Source organism: Poecilia reticulata, chromosome 9, assembly GCF_904066995.2.
Source record: "Poecilia reticulata chromosome 9, P_reticulata-male-v2, whole genome shotgun sequence".
Lineage (NCBI taxonomy): Eukaryota > Metazoa > Chordata > Actinopteri > Cyprinodontiformes > Poeciliidae > Poecilia > Poecilia reticulata.
Window position 1 is genome coordinate 23,617,686 of NC_088838.1, and position 24,035 is coordinate 23,641,720.

The 24,035-nt window shown below is 39.9% G+C and overlaps 2 protein-coding genes across 2 annotated transcripts; both read left to right on the forward strand.

Annotated features, from left to right (window-relative positions):
* The first annotated feature begins 969 nt into the window (after positions 1-969).
* znf366 (zinc finger protein 366) lies at positions 970-10,741 on the forward strand. Its single transcript, XM_017306495.2, has 7 exons — positions 970-1,334; positions 3,913-4,932; positions 5,243-5,410; positions 6,016-6,166; positions 7,125-7,316; positions 8,886-9,060; positions 9,141-10,741. The coding sequence occupies exons 2-7, from the start codon at positions 3,920-3,922 to the stop codon at positions 9,713-9,715; spliced, it is 2,274 nt and encodes a 757-aa protein (XP_017161984.1). The 5' UTR covers positions 970-1,334; positions 3,913-3,919; the 3' UTR covers positions 9,716-10,741.
* A 4,662-nt stretch (positions 10,742-15,403) lies between these two features.
* Positions 15,404-22,116, forward strand: mrps27 (mitochondrial ribosomal protein S27). The gene is made up of 11 exons (XM_008418294.3): positions 15,404-15,544; positions 15,723-15,800; positions 16,571-16,641; positions 16,743-16,801; positions 17,274-17,388; positions 17,781-17,859; positions 18,013-18,128; positions 18,227-18,329; positions 18,461-18,603; positions 20,733-20,891; positions 21,728-22,116. The coding sequence occupies exons 1-11, from the start codon at positions 15,457-15,459 to the stop codon at positions 21,971-21,973; spliced, it is 1,257 nt and encodes a 418-aa protein (XP_008416516.1). The 5' UTR covers positions 15,404-15,456; the 3' UTR covers positions 21,974-22,116.
* Positions 22,117-24,035: the final 1,919 nt, after the last annotated feature.

The window sequence follows — 24,035 nt, forward strand, 5'->3', positions numbered from 1 at the left end:
AGTTGGGTTCCTTAAGTTTTTTCCTTTCATCTGGTTTCCGTGTCTTAGTTTTGTTTCTTTCTCCTTTTCTTCAGCCTCCCAGCTGTTTTTCATCTCCTCGTTTCCTCTGCCTGCTCTCCCTCTCTCCCAGCTGCCGCTACTTGCCTTTGATTGCTCCTTTGCCACGTCCACCTTTCCTTCAGTACTTAAGCTCTTCAGTTTGCATCAACCCTCATTGGTTCTTCTGTTGATCTTTGTGACTTACTCCATGCCTTGCGCCGTCTGTCCAGCAGTTTCTACCTGCTATTTTCTCTAAGTTTTCTCATTAGTTTCACTAAATATGTCTTCCATGATAACTCCAAGTGTCTGTCTACCTGTCATGCCACAAAACACAACACAAAAGACTGAGGGAGAGGGAGAGGTTCACCGTCCAGCAGGACGATGACCCTAATCATACGGTCAGATCTATGATGGAATAGTTTCAAAGCCCAAGTCCAGTTTTTTGGCGGTAATATGCTGCAACTTTTAGATGCATTTCTTCCACAATCAAGTCAAATAAATACTTCTTTTCAGGCCTCAGAGCCAAATGACTTAATGATGAGGGATATGCCTCCACAAGCCCCAGAATGGCGGCTGTCCAGCAATGCACCCTGGTTGAAAAAAAAAAAAAAAAAAGTATATCCACTTGTTAGAATGGCCTGGTCAAAGTCCAGGCTGAAATCTTTGACAAGACTTAAAAATTGCTTTTCACACGGTAATCCATGTGACCTGACTGAGCTTTTGTGATGTGGAAAAAAAAATGTTGAAGGGGTATGAATACTTTTGCACGGCACTGAATTTCACTGCAAACTAAATCATATTGCATTTCCTTAAAATAGACTGATAGTAAAAAAACATGTAAAAAATGACACTAGTGGAAAGATTCATTCCATCATTGCATGCCAATTCACAACTCTTAACAATTCAAATTGTGTTGTTTGTTTGTGCAACATCAACTCTCCTCCTCAAGTTCCTCCAAAAACCTGTGCAAATCCCTATTTCATAGAGAAATGGAGATGTCTATCTAGTGTTTCCTTATTTTTCTGCAGGAAGGCACTAGGCTTGTTGACTTCCTCTCCCCTCCCTTCCTTCCTTCTCTCCGAAGGTACTCATCTGAAAAATGAGAACAAAGTGATTGTTCCTGTTCTCTTTCTTAAGTCACTTCAAATGCTATCCGTGGACGGGCGGCTCATTGTCAGGAGAGCTGCGGAGCGAGCGGGAGGAAGAGAACTCAGGCTCAGGTACAACAGCAACAAGAGCAGCAGCGGCAGCACTTCAGCCAAAAGCATCACAGAGAGAGGGGGGAAAAAAAGCTGGTAAGTTGCATGCAGGCTTCCCTGCAGCCTGACAGGACACGCTGGCATGGCACAGACTGGCACATGAGGAGGGGCTTCACTTTTAATGGATTGTTTGGGATGAGTGTGGCAAACAGGCAGGGGTCTCTGCTCACAGCGACTCAGGCAGCATGAGGAGTGAGGAGGACAGAGTCCAGGAGAGAGAATTCAACTTCTGAGACAAAAACAATGAAAACTTTGATTTACGTTTCCGGCAGCTCGAAAATCTGAAAAGTGACAGAATAAAATTTTTGATAAAACTTGCACCCTGCATTAGGAATATTATTTTTTTAATGCATCTGCACTTTTTTTGTTTTGTTGAATTGCAATTTCTGTGTCCCCACATCAGGAACATTCAAACTGTTATAAATGTCTGCAGAGAGGAGAAATCATTTCATAATTGCAAAATGTATTCTAAACTCTGCTGTTGTTGACCAAACACTGAATAACAATTGGAAATTAGAAATGCTGAACTGTTTATCTAATATCTCAAAAAGGTCACATTCTATCACTGTAAACAGCTCACCTTTAACTATTATGTTAGAATAATAGTTAGTTTCCAGCGATTACCAGGAATAGAAGGATGATGTTATGAACGACATTGTTTAGAACTGTTTTGAATGCCATGCAGAAGTGAGATAGTTCCCCTTTGACTTTAGTTATCGTTTTCGTCCATCGTCTACAAAATCACACTAAGAGACGGCCGTGAAGATGCCATCTACATCACTGTTGTGTTATTGTTAGTTACTTGAGTCAGAAAGCCAATTTTGAAAAGTGGTCAGTTCTTCTGCGAGCGCAAAAATAAACCTAAGAGATGAACAGAGCACAGAGAAAAGAGATGGAGAAGCGAAAAGGCTGCAGGAGGTAGAGGTGAACATTTCTCAGAGAGCTTCCCGATTTCAGACGAGGAGGAGACCTGTGAGAAAGAAAGAAGTGAAAGGTTTCAGATTGAACACCGAAAGATGTGGGTGTCGCCGCCACTCCGTACCCTCTTCAACCTTTACTTTATGAAAATGCTTCAGAGGAACTGCTCCCCATCTTCAACTGAAACCAGAAGCAGGGTCAGAAGATGAGCTTTTATAAACTGTTCCTCTTAATGATGCGTCTGGGGGTAAAAATAAGCATTGATCGAAAGTAGATCTGCTCAATAACTATACTTTGTATATATTAAAACTATTAGCTGCTCTATTTTTGATGCCGTTTCTGCAGGTCCGTCTCTGATTTGGATCTATTACATGTCACACCTCTGATTCACTTGTTTAAATATCATTCAAAATAAAAACTTTAAAAAGTTTTTTTTTTTTTTGTCACAACAACAAACTTCAGTGTATTGCCTTTTTGTTAGGGAATATTAGAAACCAAACATGATGCTTCAAACATGAAGACCAAGATACACAGCAGACAGGTCAGGAATTAAATAGTGGCAAAGTTTGAAGTACATTTAGGTTAGAAACAGATATCCTGAGCTTTGAACACCTCTCAGATGAACACAACTGGGAACCTTCAGAGAAATGGCAATAAATCTAAACTGACACTCTGAGCAAGGATAGCATTAATAAGCATAGAAAAGACTCTTCGTAACTCCGGAGGAGCTGGAAAGGTCAGGTAAGAGAATCTGTTGAGATCAGACGTAAATGTAGGAGAGTGAGAAGAGAAAAGTTACTGTTGCAAAGAATGTCATAAGATTTCCTAAATAAGTGGGACAAGGTTCGCCAATCAGATGAATGAAAACTTTGTTTTTAAGAACAACAAAAAAATCATCCTGAACTTGACATCCTCACAGTGAAACATGGTGATGAGTGGGACATTTCAAGAGGAATTAATAGTTTTCAACGCACTGTAAGAGGACATGTATCCTGTAAAATCAGCTTTGTTAATATAAGAAAACATGAGCTTTTTATACTAAGTATTCATAGGTTTTAGAACAGAGCAAAAACATAGACTGCAGACTTCCTCTGAAATCTGCAAGCAGACTGATGTACATCAGTGCCTAACACTGGGGTTTCCAAACGTCACATGGACTAAAATCAAGTCAAAAGGACTTCTGGGCCCTAAAAACATCTTACAGCAACTCAACAATAAACTAAGCATGCAACAATTTAATTCAACAAATGAAGTGGTCGATTTGTTGCTTGAAAGGATTTAGAAATCATTTTAAATCCAAAACTTACTGCAGGTTTGCCTTGATAAAAGTAACTTTGCAATTTTCTAGGAATCAATTGGGGGAAAATAACAGAACACAATTTAATGAATTTTGATCAATAAAATCTTGGTTTGATAACGTATTTAGCCAAGTTTATTAAATTAACTAAAAGCTGATTTTTAGTGCAGCAAAGTTTGCTTTTGAGTAAAAGCAAAAAACACAATTACTTTTTGTGTTCTGACCAGTATGTTCTATTGTAAGATGATTTTACTTTGTGATAATTTTGTCCTGATTAAAAATAGAAAGTCCACATCAAATAAACATTTGACTTTGGGGTCAAATTTGTATCCCTCCCGAAAATGGCCCCCACACTTTGGACACCCCAGGTCTAACAGCTGCTTATTCTGTTTTCTGTAGAATAACGATGGAGAAAGATACTGTGAACGTCTCGCCAGGTGAAAGTCCTTCTCAAGGAGACAGGCTTAGACAAGCACCTCAGCGGGGTTTCTACTTGGGCCCAGCCCCTCTTTATATTAAGCCCCCAAGATTCTCTTTACCCAGTTACCCCACCATCGACCCCTACAGCGCTCTCACCACACCGGCGTTCTTCCCCGTGCCCGGTCTCGGTTACGTTCCCAAAGAAGGATTCCCAAAAAAGAAGAGGCTTCATCTCAAAGCGGGCGCCCTGGGGGAAGAGTCGCCTGATGGACAACAGGAGGAGGCAGAAGAGAGCAGGAGCAAGAAGAAGCTGGACATCTCTCATGTCCCCTTCTCGCTTCCACCTCGTTCCATTTCCTCCACGCCCTCTCGACCAATACCTGGGATGATTGAGCTGAATAGGCTGCAGTTTCACAGCAGAACAGCAGGTTTGAATCTCCCTGTGCAGGTGAAGCAGGAGCCTCCCAGTCCGTCCTCTCTTTGGCCTTCCTCACCTCTCCATCTCCTCCACCCGCCTTTCTTCCCTCCTCTTTCTCACGGCCCTTTCCCGTACCCCTTCTTCATGCCTGGGCCCGTCATGCACATCCCACCCGGTCCCTTCTACCCCAGAGAGGACCCCCGCTCCAGCAAGGCCCCACGTGACGAAGCTCCCGGCGGTGAGACCACCAACGCCGAGAAGGCGGGTCTCAACGTCCATGTAGATGACAGCTACTACGTGGACGTTGGCGGCGACCAGAAGAGATGGAAGTGCCGGATGTGTGAGAAGTCCTACACGTCCAAGTACAACCTGGTCACGCACATCTTGGGCCACAACGGGATCAAGCCACATGGCTGTCACCTCTGTGGGAAGCTGTTCAAGCAGCTCAGCCACTTGCACACACACCTTCTCACACACCAGGGCATGAGGCCTCACAAGTGCCAGGTGTGCCACAAAGCTTTCACCCAGACGAGCCACCTGAAGAGACACATGATGCAGCACAGCGATGTGAAGCCATACAGGTAGACATCTGGCAAATATCTTAATTCACCTCAAATAAGACAAAACTAACTTACAAGTAACTTTTCAGCAAGATATTGGAGTTTGTTTTAAGTAACATAATATTGATGAAAATGTACTAGTGTTAAACTCCTGACCTATGTCTTGCTGAAAAGTTACTTGTAAGTTAGTTTTGTCTTAATCCAAGATATTTAAACTAGAAACTAAACCAAAATTATTTGGTAATATTTTGTGCTTTTGCAGTGCAGGTAAAATTCAGCTCTTTATTGCCACTCTGCTGTCATTTTAACATCCATTTTCTTACTCCTGCAGCTGCAGTGTGTGTGGCAGAGGCTTCGCTTATCCCAGCGAGCTTCGCGCCCACGAGCTGAAGCACGAAAAAGGGCAGGAGAATGTGTGTGTGGAGTGTGGTTTGGACTTCCCCACCCTGGCCCAGCTCAAGAGACACCTCACAGTTCATCGTGGTCCCACCTTGTACAGGTGAGTACAAAATCCTTCTAAAAGATATTTATGATTTTGACTGGTTTAAAAAAAAAAACAAAAAAAAACAACCTTGTTCTACGCTTTACTTCGTAGATAGCGTCCCTAGACTCTTGACTATGGAGAAACACTTAAGTTTTACATTTTACGCAATTAACATTTGGCGGTGACGTTATGCAGCTTACCGGAAATGGTCTTTGCTGTATCCAACCAGTGGGGGCAGCATTAAATGCTGACAGCGTTTAGCCTGCTGGAAATTTATTAGAAGAACAAATGTGCGCTGTAGGCGGCCGAACTCCACTGCAAGGAGAGAAATGCCGAGTTGAACGAGGCGGCTGCTAATTATTCTTCAGTGTTTGGAAGCGTGACCAACAAACTGAACGGATTTGTTCCCTTCCTCCGCTGCTATTGCTAAAACTATTGGCTTATTGGGGGGGGGGTGATTTCCCCATGAAAGCAGAACGCAATTTTAAAACCGGGCAGAAAATTGACGTCATAAAAATCAAAAGTGAGAACAATGTAGGAAGACAACGGCCTGTAAGAAAAACATGCATTTCTTCGTCCTCTCTGCACGGTTGAATAAAAACCATCTTCGGTTCCTGCAGGTGCACAGATTGCCAGAAAACTTTCCAGTACCCGAGTCAGCTTCAGAACCACATGATGAAACACAAGGACATCCGACCGTACATCTGCAGCGAGTGTGGGATGGAGTTCATCCAGTCGCACCACCTGAAGCAGCACATCCTCACTCACAAAGTAGGTTCAAAAGGAAGGCAATACAAAACAGAAACCATTATCTTTGAGAGAAGAGGACACCGAAACGCAAATTTTAAACTTCAGCAAATCATCATACATGGATTTGCTGAATCATCCATATATGATGGATGATAAAAGAAAAATGGAAGTATTTTTCTCACGCTTATTTATCTTGAAATTAAACCCAATACTTCCTCCTTGTGAACTGTTTGTTTTAAAAAGAAGCATTGCAATAAAAGAAAGATGTCTTCATTATTCATGCCAGTAAGCATAAGGGAAATTCCAGCAATTCAGTTTCAGGTAAGAATACATACAGTAATGCATGAGTCAGTGCAATTTCTTCAACATAAGATCAATGCTTAAAATTTTAACAAGTACGTTTTACTCTTTAGCTGTTATTGATGCCAAGAATGTTTTACTTGAAGGGTTGCCATAAATTCATTACAGCTTGCCTTTGCTATACCATTGTAAAAACACAGTGTTTGCTGCATATTTAATGTTTTTACATATTTAATGTTGAATAAACGCTGTTTATTCAAATATTTTGCACTGCGCAGTGCAAAATGTTTATACATTAAACACCATAGAGCTAGGGTATCAAACTCAAAATCGCAAATGTCGTCAAAGGGGCAGTTGTTCCAGAATGTGTTGGTAACATTAACAAATTGTTTAAGATATTAATAAACACCCGTCTCTGCATTTTATGAGTGCTTCTTAAAATTAAATCAACCTGTCGCATTGAATTTGGCAGTACACAAATAAAACTGCTCTGATTTGATTGATGATATTGAATCACACAACTGTTATCTTGAAAGCTCCATTTATGTGACCAGATTTGGCCCCCGGGCCTCGAGTTTATGACACACGTGATGTTGAGTTTCTGTCCAGAGCTCGGCATTTTCTAAGCTAAATTTAAACTACAGATTTGTCTTTCACCTCTCATGTTCTTGCTCTTTAGGGGGTGAAGGAGCACAAGTGTCGCATCTGCGGCCGCGAGTTCACACTGTTGGCCAACATGAAGCGCCACGTCCTCATCCACACCAACATACGGGCCTACCAGTGCCACATGTGCTTCAAGAGCTTCGTTCAGAAGCAGACTCTCAAGGCTCACATGATCGTCCACTCGGACATCAAACCCTATAAATGCAAGGTTGGTCAAATGTTGGTCTGAGGTGGAGATATTTGGATGTATATGTATATTGTTGTAACTTTTCTTTTGTGCACAAAAACAGAGTCATGAGGTCTTGACAAACTAAATGCAGAAAAGGGATACAGAGGACTTTATTAATGTGCCGAGTGATGGCTAACATTTGTGAGGAAAAGGTGAATTGTTTTGCATGCACAATACTTAATAACTAAATGGATTTTTCTAGTTTTGCCCTGTGAGGTAAAGGTCATTGAGGGTCCGGATTTATTGTAAGGATAAACCATTCCAACCAATCTGAGGTGTTCCCTGCTGTCAAAGAAAGTTCCCTTCTTTTCTGGAGTGACCTATGTGTTATAAGCGCTGAGACGATGACCAGATAGCAGAGAGGCTCATGGGAGTGGGAGCCTCCTCGTCCATAGGAAGGATATAGCGGTGCAAACCGCCTTTCTAACAATGGCCCCCCTCAGTCTCCCCAGAGAACAGGACCCACAAATAGATTTCATCTCGCTTTCTCTGCTGCTCGAGGGAGCTTCCTGTTTTCTCACGGTCCTCTTGGACAGTTTACAGTCCCTCTCTCCTCCTGAAGGAAAGGACCACCCTAATAAAAAAGAATGCAGAGGAAGGACAGCGCAGGAGTTGCCCTTCCCTGTTCTCCTCCTGGCCCTGTCTCAGGGTTGCTTCCTCTCTTTCTGCCTCTAGTTCTTTCTGTTTTTCTTGTGCGAGTGCGCGTTTGCGTGTGTGTGTGTGTGTGTGTGTGTGTGTGCGTACGTGTGTGTGTGAGCGTGTAGGGGTGTGTGCGTGTGTGTGTTAGAAGTGAGAGAGGGAGGGTGAAGACAGAGAGGAAAACAGAAAAACAAGGATAGAGGGAGGAAGAAAGGGTGTGTGTCCTATTGTCTGCACATTCATTCATGATTACGTGTTGCTTTGCTGCTCTGCATTCTGTGATTTAACAGAGAGGAAAAGTCTGAGATTAGCTTTGAGATGCTGCAGAGAAATACATTTTCTAAAGTTATATCGAAGTACAGTTTCATTATTTCGTTATTTTTCTTTTTATGGCAAATAAATTTTAGTTTTGGGCATTTAATACAACTTCCATTAAAAATATTCTGTAAAGTTTTGCTGCTGCAGGCAAATCTTAACATCCACTAAAGTGTAGGACCTTAAATATTAACCTACTTGCAATTTATCATAAGATGTAATAATAGTTTTCCAGTTCAAGCTGGCATAAACATAATACCATTACAATCAGGAAGGCAAGATAAAGAAATATTGCATATTTGATAAGTCTAAATGTTAGAATAACATCTAACATGTCCATGAATTAGCTTAACCTTAAATTTCTGGAATACAAAATGAAATTTCAAACTCTACGTTTTGTTACACTTGTTATGCACAACAATCATTGTTGATGTTGAATACAGTAAATCCTTTACAATTGAGCGATATTGGAATGAAAGAACGTAACAAGGATCCTGCAAAAGACGAAACTCGATTCAGAACAGCTAAAAGCAGCATTGGCATCTCGCTAGCTAATCAGAAACCTTACATCGCATGTAATTTCTTCTCTTTCAGCTTTGTGGGAAGGAATTTAACAGAATGCACAACCTAATGGGACACATGCATCTTCACTCAGACAGCAAACCCTTCAAATGCCTCTACTGCCCCAGCAAGTTCACTTTGAAGGGGAACCTCACCAGACACATGAAGGTTAAACACGGAGTCATGGACAGAGGGTTGGACGAAAGATGTAAGTAGGAAAACACTGCAAGGATTTAACATTTTCGCCAGTAAAAGTTGCTAAACGTTTTAACATTTCCTTAATCTTAGTGTTTCGTCAAAGAGGACGCCTCTGCCTGAACAGCTCCATGGGCCTCATCTCCCACTATAGCCAAGAGGAACCGTTCGACCTCTCCCAGAAAGCTCCAGGCATGCCCAGCCTCCGTCTCTCACAGTCTGACGGCGAAAGCATCCCAGGAAGCTCCTGTCAGGAGGAGGAGGATGAGGAGAGTTTGTACAGAAGGAGCCAGTACAGTCCAGAGGTGGATCAGCAAGAGCCCCCAGGCACGGACCAGTACATTTCTGACCTGAAGGAGGGAGAGGACGATCAGGCTGATGAACTTCGAACTGGCAAGATGCCGAAACTAAAGAAGTACCTGGATAGTTCAGAGGACGAGTCTTTGGAAGGAGAGAAAAAATCACAAGGTCAATTTAGTAATACACGCCGCCTCCTGCAGTCAGAATCCTCTGTTGAGTCTGATGAAGAGGTGGATGAGCAGGGATACGCTGAAAGAGTCCGCTCCGAGTCATTTGACTATGACTCGATTTCAGAAGACGAGCGTGAGGAAAGCAAACAGCCGCTGGATGGTAGTTATGGAGGCATCGACGTAACGGAGGAAAACTGAAAGAGCACACAAAATAAATTACAAGTTAAATCACGAATTAGAGAGTGAGAAAAATTTGTCAATGGCAAAAGTGAGCAAAAGTGTCTATTAGTAACCATACAAAGACAATAAATTTTTATTTTGTCTGACATTAAATCGGACAAAACCTTTCCTACTTTAGGTCAGATACAATTTTATAAATGATTTATATGTGCCTGAAATAGCAAGATTCCTTATATACTTTATTACTTTCTTTCAAATTGACATACATTAATATCATAATTCCTTTAAACAACTGGAGAAAAAGATCAAATGAAGATGTTATGGCACCATAAGATCTTGAGATAGAAATCCACAACATTTGAACTAATTTAACTTACAGCTGTGAAATCAACATTTCGAACACACCAATTCATTTGTGACATAAATTAATAAATAGAATAAAATTTAAAAATGAGACATTTGGAAGAAAACTGTGGACAATTTCAAGATGCCCAACAGTATTCGTCTGTTCAAAAATAAACAGATGAACACAAAAAAAAATCTGAGATTATGTTTTTGTGTTTGATCTTCAATTGTATTTTTAATTCTAACATATTGTGTTGATATGCAGATCATAAAATACACATGGATGCTTAAAGCTGTGAATTGCTACCAATATCAGACATTGGGAATATATTCTGATTTATAAATGGGAATTAATTTGTAAATATAATGAAAGATTTATTTAATGTGCTATTTTTTACAAATCAATTTACAATGTTCACATAATTTTGCTTTAACTGTGACTGAATTGTGTTACTTAGCATGTTTGAAGACAGTTTTTGTGGGAGATCATGCGAAAACCAAATTGTAATCAGGTTTCAACTGCACAAATTTGACTTTTTGTGTAATAAACTGTGATTTAGTTTCTTTAGTGTCTAAATTTTGAATCTGTATGATTTAATAAGACTATTGTTCTCATTTGCTGTGTGGGTTTTCTATCCTACTGCTGTTAAATTGTAGCAATAACATGTTTCTACTGAATAAACACAAACCTGCAAATTCTCTTATTTATTTTTTTGGAGTAATTTTAAAGATGGCGTTAGATGTCTGACCGACAAGTGCTACACCAAACATTAGATGGTTGCTGCAAGTTTCAAAAAGCTTGCATTGCTCCCTCTGCTTCTCTTTCAAAGCAGAGGAAGAGGAAGAGAAAACACCTATCCCCTTCTGTCTTTTAGGTTGTGATCAAACAGTGACGGACACAGTGGGTGTCCCAGACAAAAGCTTTGTGTCTGCGACTCAGAGTAAAGCATTGTTACTCCTCATTGCAGAAGAATCTACTAAAACTAAAATTACTGCTTTTTCTAAAGATTGATGCCTGAACAGTGGTTTTCATGCTAAATAACACATGACTGTGCAGAACAGCTCACGCAGTCATGTGTGAGCCTTCCTGCATTAGAAAGCAATAAATGCAACCTAGTGTTTGTGTTGTTTCACGCAACAGAGCACATCACTCGTTTCCACCTCACGCTATCGTGCCAGTTCAGGTAAATGCAGTCATTTCTTGTTAGGTGAAATGCAGAACAGCAGCTTCTCCATTTTTGCCCAGCCGCGACCACCGTGTCCCAGAGGGCGAAACTGCAAACAGTTTGAGGAAGTTCTCACATCCTCCTCCTCTTTCCATTCCTCACCTACACGTTTCAATCCCAGCCCCTGGCTTCGAGAGAAAAAGCCACAAACGGTGCATATCTGCCGTCAACACTCAGCTCCTCTCAAAGGAATCTCATTGTCTCGTGTGTGTAACCAGTTTCAGCTTGGAGGTTTGAGGAAAGGTAGATTTTTACAAGTGTTGCCGTCAGTATGATGCTTTTTCATGAACTGAAACTTAGGAGAGAATGAGAAGTCAAAGAATATGCAGAAATGCACTCCAGGTAGAGGTTTTTCTTCAGAAAAAGTACATTCTGCAACAAAGTGGAGGGATTCTGTAGCACAGATAGAGAAAGAGGTTTTCACCCGAGTAAAAACTTTTACTTTTTACTTTTACTTCAGTAAAAGTATACTGATGTAGCACTAGTCTTACTTAGATGACCTTTTTGAACACTGCCCACCTATGATCATCACAAACAATTTGGATGTTGCGTAAAAGTGCAGTATTTCTTACCAGTCATCTCAGAAAGTGAAACGGTCATTTTATAGGAATTCATTTCAAAGAGCGAAATATTTCCAGCTTTCATTTTTTTTTGGTTTTGATGATTATGTCCTACAGGTAAAGAAACCCCAACGTGTAGTGTCTCAGAAAATTAGAATGTCACATTGACTGAATTAATAACATGTTTTAAGCACAATTAGTATTTGCATTTCTATGCAGTCGATACTTGGTTATGGCTCCTCTTGAATGAATTACTCCATCAATGCGGTGTGGCATGGAGGCGATCATCTTGTAGTGGAAGCCCAGGTTGCTTGGATACCTGCCTTCAAGTCACCTAAGAGGGTTAAAGGTCAGGGGAGTTTGCTGGCCCATCAGTCAATAAGAGGAACACATGAGCACTGAACCAGCTTTTAGTACCTTTGGCAGTGTGAGCAGGTGCCAAGTCCTGCTGGGAAAATAAAATCAGCATCTCCGTACAGCTTGTCAGCAGAAGGAAACATGAAGTGCTCCAGAATTTTCTGGTAGACGGCTGCATTGTCTGTGGACTTCAAAAAACACAGTGACTCCAAACCAGCAGATGATATGGATATAAAACCTAAATAACAAAAAAAAATACATAAAAATCAAAAGGCTAACAAAAAAGTAATAAGTGTGGGTGTCTGCATGATGAATTAAGAACATTTATGAATTGTCACCTTTCATAAAAGTTCCTACTACTACTACCTCTAATTGAGTATTTTCTTGAGCTGAAGAAGAAAAGTCTTTGTATCCCTAAGCCATCTAGATCCAGAGGGAGCAAAAGCAGACTGCCAGAGAAGCAATGTGTGTCACCTAACCGACAGAAAAGAGAAATGACAGCTAGGTGATCAGAGGAAAATTCTTTAAAGTCCTCTGGGAGGCTGAATATAGCAATACGGGGTGAGAGGTTCATGTTTCCAGATAGTACTTTAGGCATGCTGTTTCAGGAAACCTGCCAAAACACTGTACCAGTGGGCAGGAATGAACTATATGAGTGAGGTGTCACGATGAGATGTGGCACCAGGAATCAACTATGCTGTTACAAGTTTGTGAGAGAGAGAGAGAGAGAGAGAGAGAGAGAGAGAGAGAGAGAGAGAGAGAGAGAGAGAGAGAGAGACGATCATTGTAGAATATTCTAGAAAACTGTAACTGAACAAGCAGGAAGCAAATTGAGCTAGTATGGATAGTTTGGTGGCAAATTTCCAACCAGTCATTTTGCAGGATGAACCCCACCTCACCTTTCAAGTTGTTTTGAGATTAGATAAACGTAGAGAACTGGAAAGTAGTGAGCTATTCGAAATTAAAGGGGCTCTATTAAAAATTTGACTTTTTTGGGCTTTACATCATATCATAATTCCCTCATCAAAAACAGACATGGAGTGTTGCCTTGATTCTTTTTATGCCTGTTTGAGAAATCTCCTAAATCTTGTGTGTCAGCCATTGGGGGTGGATAAATGCTTGCTCTCACCAAGCCCCACCTTTTCCACGGAGCTCCTCCTCAGAGCTGCAGTCTCCAGCCAAGCTTCTGCCTCACGCAGCTTCCTTTCCCCACTCAGCTCCTCCAGACTAGCGGCAGCAGCAATTAGTAAATACCTGGTGGAACTGCGTCTGCTGACCTCATCCTACAAACTACTTCTCAGTGTAACTCTCCTGAGAGCAATTTTAAAGGCTTAATTGAGAAACGTTGCTGTGATGACATGCTGAAGGCAGAATGTTGGAAAGAGCAGGAGCTTCTTAAAGAGACACAAGTGTTGAATTGCAAGTGAAATTTATTTTACATCATGTTTGATGTATATAGCATTTTATGACAACTCAAGGATAACATAGTTACTTGATTGTGCTATAAAATGGCACTATGTGCCTGGAAAATACATAACACAGGCCTTTTAATGACTTTGCCAGCTTCTTACCTTAGATATATATTTAGTGTATTACATGTGTTTATACAAAACTGTCTTCTGTCTGATATTATCCTGCTTCAGTAAAAGTTATTAGAGTAGTTTGAAGACTGCAGTACAGCGTTTCTGTGGCTTACTTGTTTCATTCCAGTGAAAGCCAGTCCACCTGAGCGGCAGGTGTTATTATAGAAACCAGTAGCTCTGCATATTATTGAAGCTGAGCCAAGCTTCCAGAAAACATAAAGCCACACACCGACATGCCAGCTACTACAGTCTGTCGGGTGCCATTGTGTACCGACACGTGTCAAACAATGCACTTTTTAAGTCACGTTGTCTTTTCCTCACCTAAGTGCACTCACGCCATTCTGCACCCTGTATGTGGTGTGAAAAAAGGAAGCAGAGAGAGGTATTGAAAATAAATACTTCTGAATTGTTCTGTTTACTGGAACACAGAGGTAAATGGGAAGGTTTCTGGGTGATGGACGAAAGAAAACAAGTCTGGAGCAGCTTTTCACTGAAATAAAACAAAATATTTCTAAGATTTGAGCTTAATCGTAGGCTCATGTAGCTGTATATCTCTAACAACATGGTGAGCTCTGACAGAGTGCATTTCAGGTACAAGCTTCCTGTTTTGCTCATCAGCGAGAAATCCAGATGATGCTAAAATGTCTTCCATGTTTTGTTTATTAAAACCGTCCACACCCCAGTCTCAACCTGTCACCATGTTTGACCCACAGCCAGTGGGTTTACTGTAATAATATTTGAAGGCTTTCCTGCTGGGGTATTTATGGAGATCAAAAACATTGGCACAATAACAGACAGGTGATAGGTCAGCAACACAGATATGCTCAGGACATTTGAAGGATTTTACTCCACTCAGTTTTTGCACAGTTGCAGCTTTTAGTCATTTAGAAATTATAAGCCTGATACAGAGTAGCTAACAACCGGGCTTGCAATATTTTAAATACATAGTTGCAAAAAGTGCTCTGGGCAGAATGCCAGCTGATATGCTATTATTTTCCCTATACAAAGATCGCCCTCTACTGACAACTTTCTGTGTTTTCTTTAGCAGTTTAAACAGCTTTGTCAATCAAATCAAATTAAAAACTTCACTCCAGCAGTGAAAGTGCTTTATAAAAACAAAACAAAAAAAAGACCAATTAATTGATGAGACTTATTTTTGCATTAAAATGCTTCAAAATGGTGAACAAATGGCGATTCGGTTGTAAGTTTGGGGATATTTTTGGTTTTAATAATAATAATAATAATAATAATAATAATAATAATAATAATAATAATAATAATAATAATAATAATAATAATAATAAACATTAGAAGATAATTTTATGATTCAGAAGTTATGCTTTAATGAAAAACTGTGCTGTAACATTAGTACTTTTAGTGCAGTGAGTTTTCAAGATTGGTGAAAGATGATTATGTCAAGATGCCAGGCTGATGCTACTTACTTTGTTGACAATCCCTAGTAACGTCTGTCTCTATTGTAGAAAGTCTTTTACTTTTTATTACTGAGTGTATATCGTCATTTTTTGTAAAGATCTACTATATTAATATGAAAATGTATTTTTTTTATTATTATTATTGCATTAGCCTGTTTAATTATTTCCGATTTTTTTTTTTTTTTTAGAAACTAGCACCTACTTTTGGTGTCTCCCTTGTCGGACATATCAAATCTCCCTCTGCCTCGGTTGAAAATGGTACGGTCCAAAATGGCGGCCTCCGTGTTGAAGCAGTGTGTAACTGCAGTCGTCAAAGTTAAAGCTTTATCGCCTTCTTTTATAGGTAAACATTGTTTGTTGTTTGGTGCAATTAAATTGCATAATCGTAAGAATGTTTATGTCTCTGTTTAATATGTTTTACTTAATATTTTAGAGCCACGTATGACGAATTTAAGCAGGAGAAGCTGAATGTCGCCTGTATTTTTGCTAACGTGTTTAATCTGGTGTATATGCGTTCATAGCCAGACGATGGTTGCTGTCAGCAGCTTACACGGACACCAAGCTGTGGGAGGAAAGCGAGAAGGACCCCCAGAACCTGGGTAAAGTTCACAAGTTTCAGCTCATTAAAGACTTCACCTGAAAACTCGGTTCACATCAGTATCACAGGATTTTAGCTGTCAGCTATTCCATATAGAGAGGCACTCTGTTGCTCTGAAAACACCTAAAATTGTGGCGTTTATGTAAATATGTGTGAGTGACCGTTTAGTCCCCCACGTAGGATAAGTAGGAGGACAATTGCATGATTGCTCTTTATTTAAAACGACTATCTCTCTGCAAAAACATCTAAGGTTCTGTCTATGTAAAACCAAACGTGTATAGCTTAATAATTATGAAAATAAAAGTTATTTAGTAGCTATGCAGCAATCGAAATGGTTGTATGTCTAAACAGCCTTTGAAATAATACAAATGCCATTATTGCAATGACATTCAGTGGACACCGGGTGGCACTGCAGCCCAGTGCTGTATTGATAACCTAATGTAGTGTTTATTAAACCACACTGCCCTGCATGTTTATGTCGATTCTCTTCTTCTGAACTGTAGCCAATCGGATGACCAGAAGTCTGTTAATTAGAAGTCTATTAATCAGACATCAATTGAGATCAGGTGTGCTGAATCAGGGAAACAGAGTAGCAAAGACACTGACCTAATTTTTTCCAGCTTTCTGAGTTGAGAAAAAGAAAATAAAAAAAATAAGCCAATCAATTTATCTCATAGATTTTTCACACTTTACCACCACACCTGATAATGAAGCCAAATACATTTTAGATCATCAATCATGTTGTATTTTTTTCTGCTCATTACTTGACAGCTACGCTGGCCAACCTGATGGACAGAACGTACGACCGAAACTTCCCGGTCAGCTCTCTGACCATCTCACGGGTGAGCTGCATCTAATTGCATCTAAACAAACAATTCCCCTCAAATTGTTTTGTTTATTTTTATGGTAACACAAGACGCTCACCATCTTTTCTCTATTTCAGTTTGTTGACAACGTATCGTCTAGAGAGGAAGTTGATCAGGCAGAGTACTACCTCTATAAGTACGAGAAACTGTTTTCCTTATCCTGCTTCATCATATCTGCTGCTTCCTTGCTCTTTTTTTCTTTTGTTTTTTCATGGTACCAACTTCTGTGTTTTTCTTGGATTGAATCGTCTGTTTAGCTTGTCTGTTTGGTTTATATTCAGTCACATGGTCCTCTTTGTTCGGGGCATCTCCAGACCTTTCCTGTTTACTCCGTCCTCTGGAATTTGCTCCCATTCATGTGATTACTCAATTTAGCATGTTTGCCAATCAGACTCAGGGAACATTTATTTTCAATATGGGGTGGGGAAATAAAGCTTCTTTCCCACTTTTGAAAATTTGTAAATAATTCTTTGTAACTTTATCTCTGCTTGGTGTCATAGTTGATGATCAAAAGTTTCTGAATCTGACTCGTTACTATTTCTGTCTCTTCTTTTTTTTTTTTGTATGTGTGTCTATTTACATTTCTTGTTTATTTTCCATTTCCCAAGGTTTCGCCACAGTCCAAACTGTTGGTACTTGCGAGATTGGACTGTTCACACCTGGATCAGACAGTGTCTGAAATACGGAGCCAGAGATAAGGCCCTGCACACTCTCAAAAACAAGGTACAAACAGGATTATGTATTAACCCCTGGAAAACTGTATTGATGAATATTTTGAATGTCAGTGATGCTCATAGTAATAATCAGAGGTAATCTGAGTAAACCAGATGCATGTAATTCTGGTTGTTTGACTTTTTCCAGTCCAGCACATATTTTGTGTATGAATGAGCTGTTGTGTTGGGTTAACATGACCTGCAACCTTTGGCACATCTTTGTTTATGTTAAACATGTGTTTTATGATACTCTCATGCCATTATATATCCATTGTTGCTCATTAAAGCTAAATTACTACTTCATTTTTTATCTAAGCATGTCAGGTGACTTGTCTTAAAGTCAGTGCAACAGCACTTTAAACGTTTATATGTTCTGTTAATGTTTTCAAAATGTTTATGCAGACCCAGTATGGAATATTTCCAGATGACTTCACCTTTAACCTCCTGCTGGATTCCTACATTAAGGATGGAGACTTTAAAAGTAAGGCTCCTAAAATGTAACCAGAATGCACATTTTAAAGTTTTTAGGTGTGCTTTTAAAAAATAGGCTGTGATCAGATTTAGTTTCACCAGGAAAACTCTTTCATACGGAAATGTGATACATAAAATAGCCATTTTTGTCTGCTTTGTGCAGGTGCGTGCTCTGTGGTGGAAGAGCTGATGCTCCAAGAGGCCTTTGACCTTCCCTCCACACAGATCCTGTCTCTGAATGCTCTGGGAAGTTTTCTTGCAACCAAACCTCAACTCTCTGTGTGTGATGACTCGGCTTGTTATATTTCCAGCATGTTTGGTTTGATATCACAGGCGATAAACATTTAAAATGTCTTGTTCTTCATATTTGTGCTCAGGTCTCAGAGGAGCGAGCTTTGGGGGCGTCGCTCCTCATCTGTGGTCTAAAGCAAGACAACACTGTCGGCTTCAGTGCTCAGCTGCTTGGCAACGCTCTCCTTGGTGTGTAGGGCGACTGTTTTTTTTATTTCTCTTTTCTGCCTTCAGTTCTTCATTGGTGCTGTGATTGGTTCGTGCTTAACTCTTTCATTATCAGCTTGTCTGACTAATTTTTCCTTTTCCTCCTCATCCAGGCCAGGTGGAGCTGTTAAAGGGGATACACGCCGTATTTAAAGGCATGCCTCTGTCGTGGGTGAGAGGGTATCTGGGACGAGCGCTGGCTGTGATGGAGAGAGTTTCTGCAGCATCTGGTGACATAAAGTTGTCTAAAGACACAGTAAGTATGTAGAAATTCACACATTTATTTTGTTGCGAAAATGTTTCAACGAAGAGCATCGAAAAAGAAACAAACTTCCTGCTAAGACGATCAACTTTATCTTTGATTATACATTTCCTAAAATGTAACTTGTGTAGGAAGAAATCATCTCAAAACTACTAACTATACTGACAGTAGGAAAAATACAAATAATAAAAAATAATTAATTTCAATGCCGCAGCAGCAATTGTTCTTTCTGAGAGCAAAATGTATAAATAATTACAATATAACTTTCTAATACTTTAACTGCCTTAATTTGAGCAAAGTCAAGAAGTAGGAGAAAATTCAGCCCTCATTTATAAAAGTATAGAAATTAAAAATGTCACTTCCCTGCTAAGCACGGTGGTGTTGCTCGTTTTGCCACCCGAGGATAAATGGTAAATGGACTCAAAATGCTTTTCCAATCATTTTGACCAATCAAACCGCTTTCCACTAGAGCCACATTCACCCAGTCACACTCACAAACGCACACACATTTATACACCAATACAAGACGACTGTTCTGCCCACAGTGTCGCAGTCGGTAAGTCGATGTTAAGCATCAACGAGACCAACAAGACAAATATCCCAAATCTAGCAGCAAATCCACAACAAAAAAAGTGAATTGATATTTTTTAATGGTCCATTAGAGTAGATATGCTTTGTTTTAATACCTGGAACCAGAAACATTAACATGAATCAAACCAGACGAGTTGATCAGACATTAAATATACAAGCAAAAATGCATCTGCGTCTAGAGTCAACCTTTGCTTTTTCTCACAAGGTTCTGCCTGCGGTCGCGTTCCCTGACTTTCCTCACACTAGCTGTTGTGAAAGCATAACACAGAAAACGTCTTGACAGAATATCATAAACGACTCACCATAAAACATGTGCACACTTCCTCGTAATCTCAGCAACTCACCTGCCAAGTTAAATCTGATTGGTTATCGGAGGGGAAAAGGATGCAGAAAGACAAACAGGGATTTCAGGATGTGATAGTTGGACGGTTTTCTGAGCCAAGGTATCAGAACGATCAGACACTGAAAAATATTTTTACAGCTTAAAATCATGATGAGCTATACCCATACATATAACTGCCAATCTAAATTTTAATTTATTTAACACTAAAAATATTACTGGGATTATAAGAAAGAACCACCTGGATCTGGTGATGTCTAAAATGTATAACTAATCAAATTAAGGTCCAACTGTAATTGATTTTAATTAAGAAAAAAGAAATGCAAGAACTAATAGAAATGTATCACTAATACTCTATGCCACAGAAAAAAGATCCTAAGTAGAAAATTAAAATTCAAATGATCAAAGATGATTAAAGGTTTTGGTTTTCTCTCAGGAGTTTAAAGAAAACGCCTGCAGTCTAAATTAAAATAAGTTAAGTTTTTTTTTTTTTTGCTTGTTTTTTTCAGTGGTCTATTAACATAAAGACAGAGAAACAAAAACATAAAAAAAATAAAAAAAAACTTCTTGCCACCCTTATCCGTCTTTTGGGATGTGGATACCAAACATATTTCAGAGTTACTGGTTTAAATCCAAGCTATTAAAACCACTTCAGCACTGTGATACACAGAGCAGACAGCCTGCTGTTTATCCCCAGACAGGTTTCACCTGCTGAGGTCAAAGCCACAAGTCGTCATATTGTTATTTATTCACGTCTGCACGGCCGGTTGTGCTGCGTCTAATCTGCCCGGCGCTGCCCAGTTCAATAATCTGGCTTTGTCTGTGTTTAATGAGATTTTTAAAAGAGCCCGGAGCGCCGAGGGTGTCAAAGAGTCACTGCAACAGGAACCAAACAGAGAGTGTGTGACGGAGGCACCGCAGTAATGTTGACTGAGAAGATAATGCAGCGAGACGGGGAGGACGTGCTGCAGCTCACGTTCTGCTGACCGCTTCCTCAGGCCACACTAATTTAGCCTTTCTCTGAGATTAAGAAGCCGGCTGATGAGTAATTCTTAGCCTTTTTGCGTCATCGCATGTCTGTCCAGTTTAGAAATGTCATTCTCAGAAAAGGATTTATTAAGGTAGAATTTTTTTATTTCTAGTCTAGCAGTTTTAGGACATAAAACATTTAAAGACGTATTATCTTTGTTAGCTGGACTGTGTGAGCGACGTGCTGCAGGAGCTGTCTGCTGCCTCGGACAGCTCTGGAGACGAGGAGTCCGACGGAGAGGAGAGTAAGAAGGAGGAAGCCGTAGATGAAGACGACGAAGCTGAGAAGGCTAACCTTCCTCACTATGTCAGCAGATTCAAGGTGGGTGTTGTGTGCTGCTTTTGTTTGTCGCTGCTGCCGAATTTACATGAGCCTTCCTCACAGAGTGCAGGCCAGCAAACACCGTTTCCTGTTATGTCTCTGTTTGTGACTCAGATTTTCTTGAGAAAACTAAGTAACTAAAGCACAGCGGCCCCTTGTGAGGACTTATTTTTGTTGTTTTTCGCCAATGATTTACACAAAATTTGAATCATAAGTTCTTCTGATGTTGGTCTGCTTTGGAGAATTGTTTCCACGAGTGCTTGGAGCTGTAAGAGAAATCCTCAGACCTCTCCTTCCCCAGTTATTCCTGCCAAATCATCTCGGGAGACTGAGGCGTTCCCAAACCAGCCTAAGATATAATCTTTCAATCGTCCTGGACGCAAAACTGATGAGATCAAACAGTGACAAGGCAAACAAGTTGGAGCTTTCTTTCAGCTTCCAGTAACTTCCAGAAGTATTTGCATTTTCTTGGAACAGTTTTATATTTTACTGCACTTCGGCGGGGTTTTGACATAAAGTAATTCCTAATTATGAAGAGGAAGGAAAATCTGATGTGGTGTTTAGTATATTTTTTGTATAAATACTTAACTGGAAGAGGCATCCAGCAGAGCATTGCTCTATATGAGCACTAATGTACAGCAAATACCTGAGGGTTTCAGTAGAAGGGGCAGAAGCACAAAAGCACAAATTCAGGAGTAATTTCTATTTTTAGAATAAAGTGTCTGTTTAATGGCTCATCTAATTAAGAAACACAGATGAACTCTGAAATAGTCGTACAGTCTGTGACAGGAGATCTGGCATTAAGCTGCTATTCTAACCATTATTTTCCTCTCCAGGAGCTGAGCAGCCAGCTGGAGTCTCAGGGTAAAGTGGACCCCGCCTCCTTTCAAGCTTTAGTGGCCACAATGGCTCAGCAGAACCTGGCCTCTGCAGAGAAACCGGACATAGAGCAGTACCAGAGCCGGCTGAAGGCCTGGGAGGCGGAGAAGAAGTTCCTGATCCAGAGGGAGAAGGAACAGAAGGAGAAAGCTGAGCAGGAGAAACGAGAGCGATTAGCCGCCCGGGCTGCAGCTCAAGCTTAGAGACTACGCAGATTAAATCAAATTATGTCCTCACTTTGGGATTTTATGTCAACCATACAATAATACTACCATCTGCATGTTACTCTTGTGTATATATGAGTTGTTTATGAATTTTAAAATAAATTTTTCTTGACTTTGTCACAGCAGAGTGTGCCTGTTTGGTAACTGAATGTAAACTAAAGGTAGGATGCCAATCTTGATCCATTATGCCCTTTCCTTTTTCCACTTTTCCTCTTCTTTCTGCATCAGTCTGTTTTTTTTCTCATCTACTTGGAGGTTTTCTCACAGAGGAGTTTAAAAGTGGTATTTACAGAGAAGAATTGGTTGATTTTTATCTCAAGAAAACCAAATTCTTTGCCTGGAAAGGAATGCACTTATAACCAGTAAACATTTTTCTTTTTCCATACAAAGAAAAACATTGATTCCCACAATTTAGATTGCGATCTCTCCTGGAAGAGACAGAAAATTGTTCTGGATTTAACAAGGCAGCATGAGCGTGCAGCTTCAGCTAATACACGAACAGAACCGGCCAAACTTAGATGTTTGGACTCTGTTGGGAGATAATGGATTTCAGGAGAAGAAAATGACGTGGTGGTGGTGCACACAATGAGTTCATTCCACATTATGTTGCCTCTATTCAGTATTCAGAGCATGATCTTGGGAAACAGCTGGGTGGTATGCAGCCCTGGATGAATGAGAGGCGCAAAATCCTGAGAAAAGAACTATTGTGATTCAATGAATCTTTTAATATGTTTGTGAGAAACATTTCCTCGTTGCTAGATTCTTATTGAGGCGACCTATACGCATTAAAACATGAAGCTTTTAACTCGCCTGGCTGCAGTCACCACAACAATCTCAAATCTGATCTGGAGTAATTTGATTTTAAATTCAGAGCACACTGATGTCATTTCAACAGACAAGGACCTGGTTGCTGTTGGACCACTGAAACCCAGAAGAACCAATTTACTGAGTAGAGCGAGCTGAAGTGACAAACGAAAAAGGAGATTTTTGCAGGATTTTCTGGATTTCAATTGTGCATTTGTTTATGTAAAGTTTTTTTTTGTGTGTGATTTCTTTGAGGTGCTAGCTTCATCGCATGATTGAACATTTACAACATCAGAAGTCCTGCCATCATTTTTGCAGGAGAAAGAAGAGCGAGTTGCAGATATTTGGGTTTATAATACAGACATACAGGCTTTAGATCCTTTATGTATCCAGTTAGTTTATGAGCAAGACGCTTCCTGACTCTGTCCACCAAAGTACACCCAGAGTTCTCTGCCACGTTGAATTTAGCCACATAGCTAATATGGGAGAATTATCAGGCATTTCCTGTCAATAAGGAAACACTAGGAATGTTCCTTATTGACACGTCTATAAGGACAGCTCTAGTATCAATAAGGAAACATTAGAAGTTTCCAGGCAGCTACTGTTGGTGGAGGTACAGAAACATTTTGCTCCTGTATGGAAACTTGACAGATTGTGAACAAACATCCTGGTCTGAACTGTGATTGGATGGCCAAGAAAGCAAATGTCAGAAACCTGTCTGGTGAGTGCTAGTGGTTACCTTCACAGTGACATTAAAATGTTTACATTTTCTGGTGTCCTGTTTGAATGTCCATGGAGATCCTGGAGATGATCTAGTAGTCTTATTCTGTGGATTAGAAATCTGAATTTTGTGTGAGAAAACAGCAGACTTGATTTTAATGGCTTCCCACTTCATTAAATAAAAAATGAATTGAACAGTAGGTATTTATGAACTATTATTTTTTTAAGCAAACACATGCTTCTGATCTGAATGAACGTCAATGATTTTGTTTTATGTTTTGTGCTGCAAATAAAACTGAAATCTAAGATTTTACCTGTTAAGCGATTATTCTAAAAACCTGTAAAAAAAGTCGTATGAGCAAAGCAGAAAACAAAACTGACCAAAACAATGTACTTAAATAATCTGCAACTCTCCATTTCTACAGGGGAGCAGTTTAGCTTTGTAGGAAAAATCACAGACGGATTGACATTGATGCTGCAAAATATTTTGATGTTTTTGTAATAAAATACTGCAAAA

Excerpts from the sequence above, each read along its gene's own strand:
- znf366 (XM_017306495.2), top strand. The coding sequence starts at position 3,920 with ATGGAGAAAGATACTGTGAACGTCTCGCCAGGTGAAAGTCCTTCTCAA. Across the intron at positions 6,167-7,124 it reads AGCACATCCTCACTCACAAA|GGGGTGAAGGAGCACAAGTG; the intron begins GTAGGTTCAAAA and ends CTTGCTCTTTAG. Across the intron at positions 9,061-9,140 it reads CAGAGGGTTGGACGAAAGAT|TGTTTCGTCAAAGAGGACGC; the intron begins GTAAGTAGGAAA and ends CCTTAATCTTAG.
- mrps27 (XM_008418294.3), top strand. The coding sequence starts at position 15,457 with ATGGTACGGTCCAAAATGGCGGCCTCCGTGTTGAAGCAGTGTGTAACT. Across the intron at positions 15,545-15,722 it reads TTTATCGCCTTCTTTTATAG|CCAGACGATGGTTGCTGTCA; the intron begins GTAAACATTGTT and ends ATGCGTTCATAG. Across the intron at positions 20,892-21,727 it reads ACTATGTCAGCAGATTCAAG|GAGCTGAGCAGCCAGCTGGA; the intron begins GTGGGTGTTGTG and ends TTTCCTCTCCAG.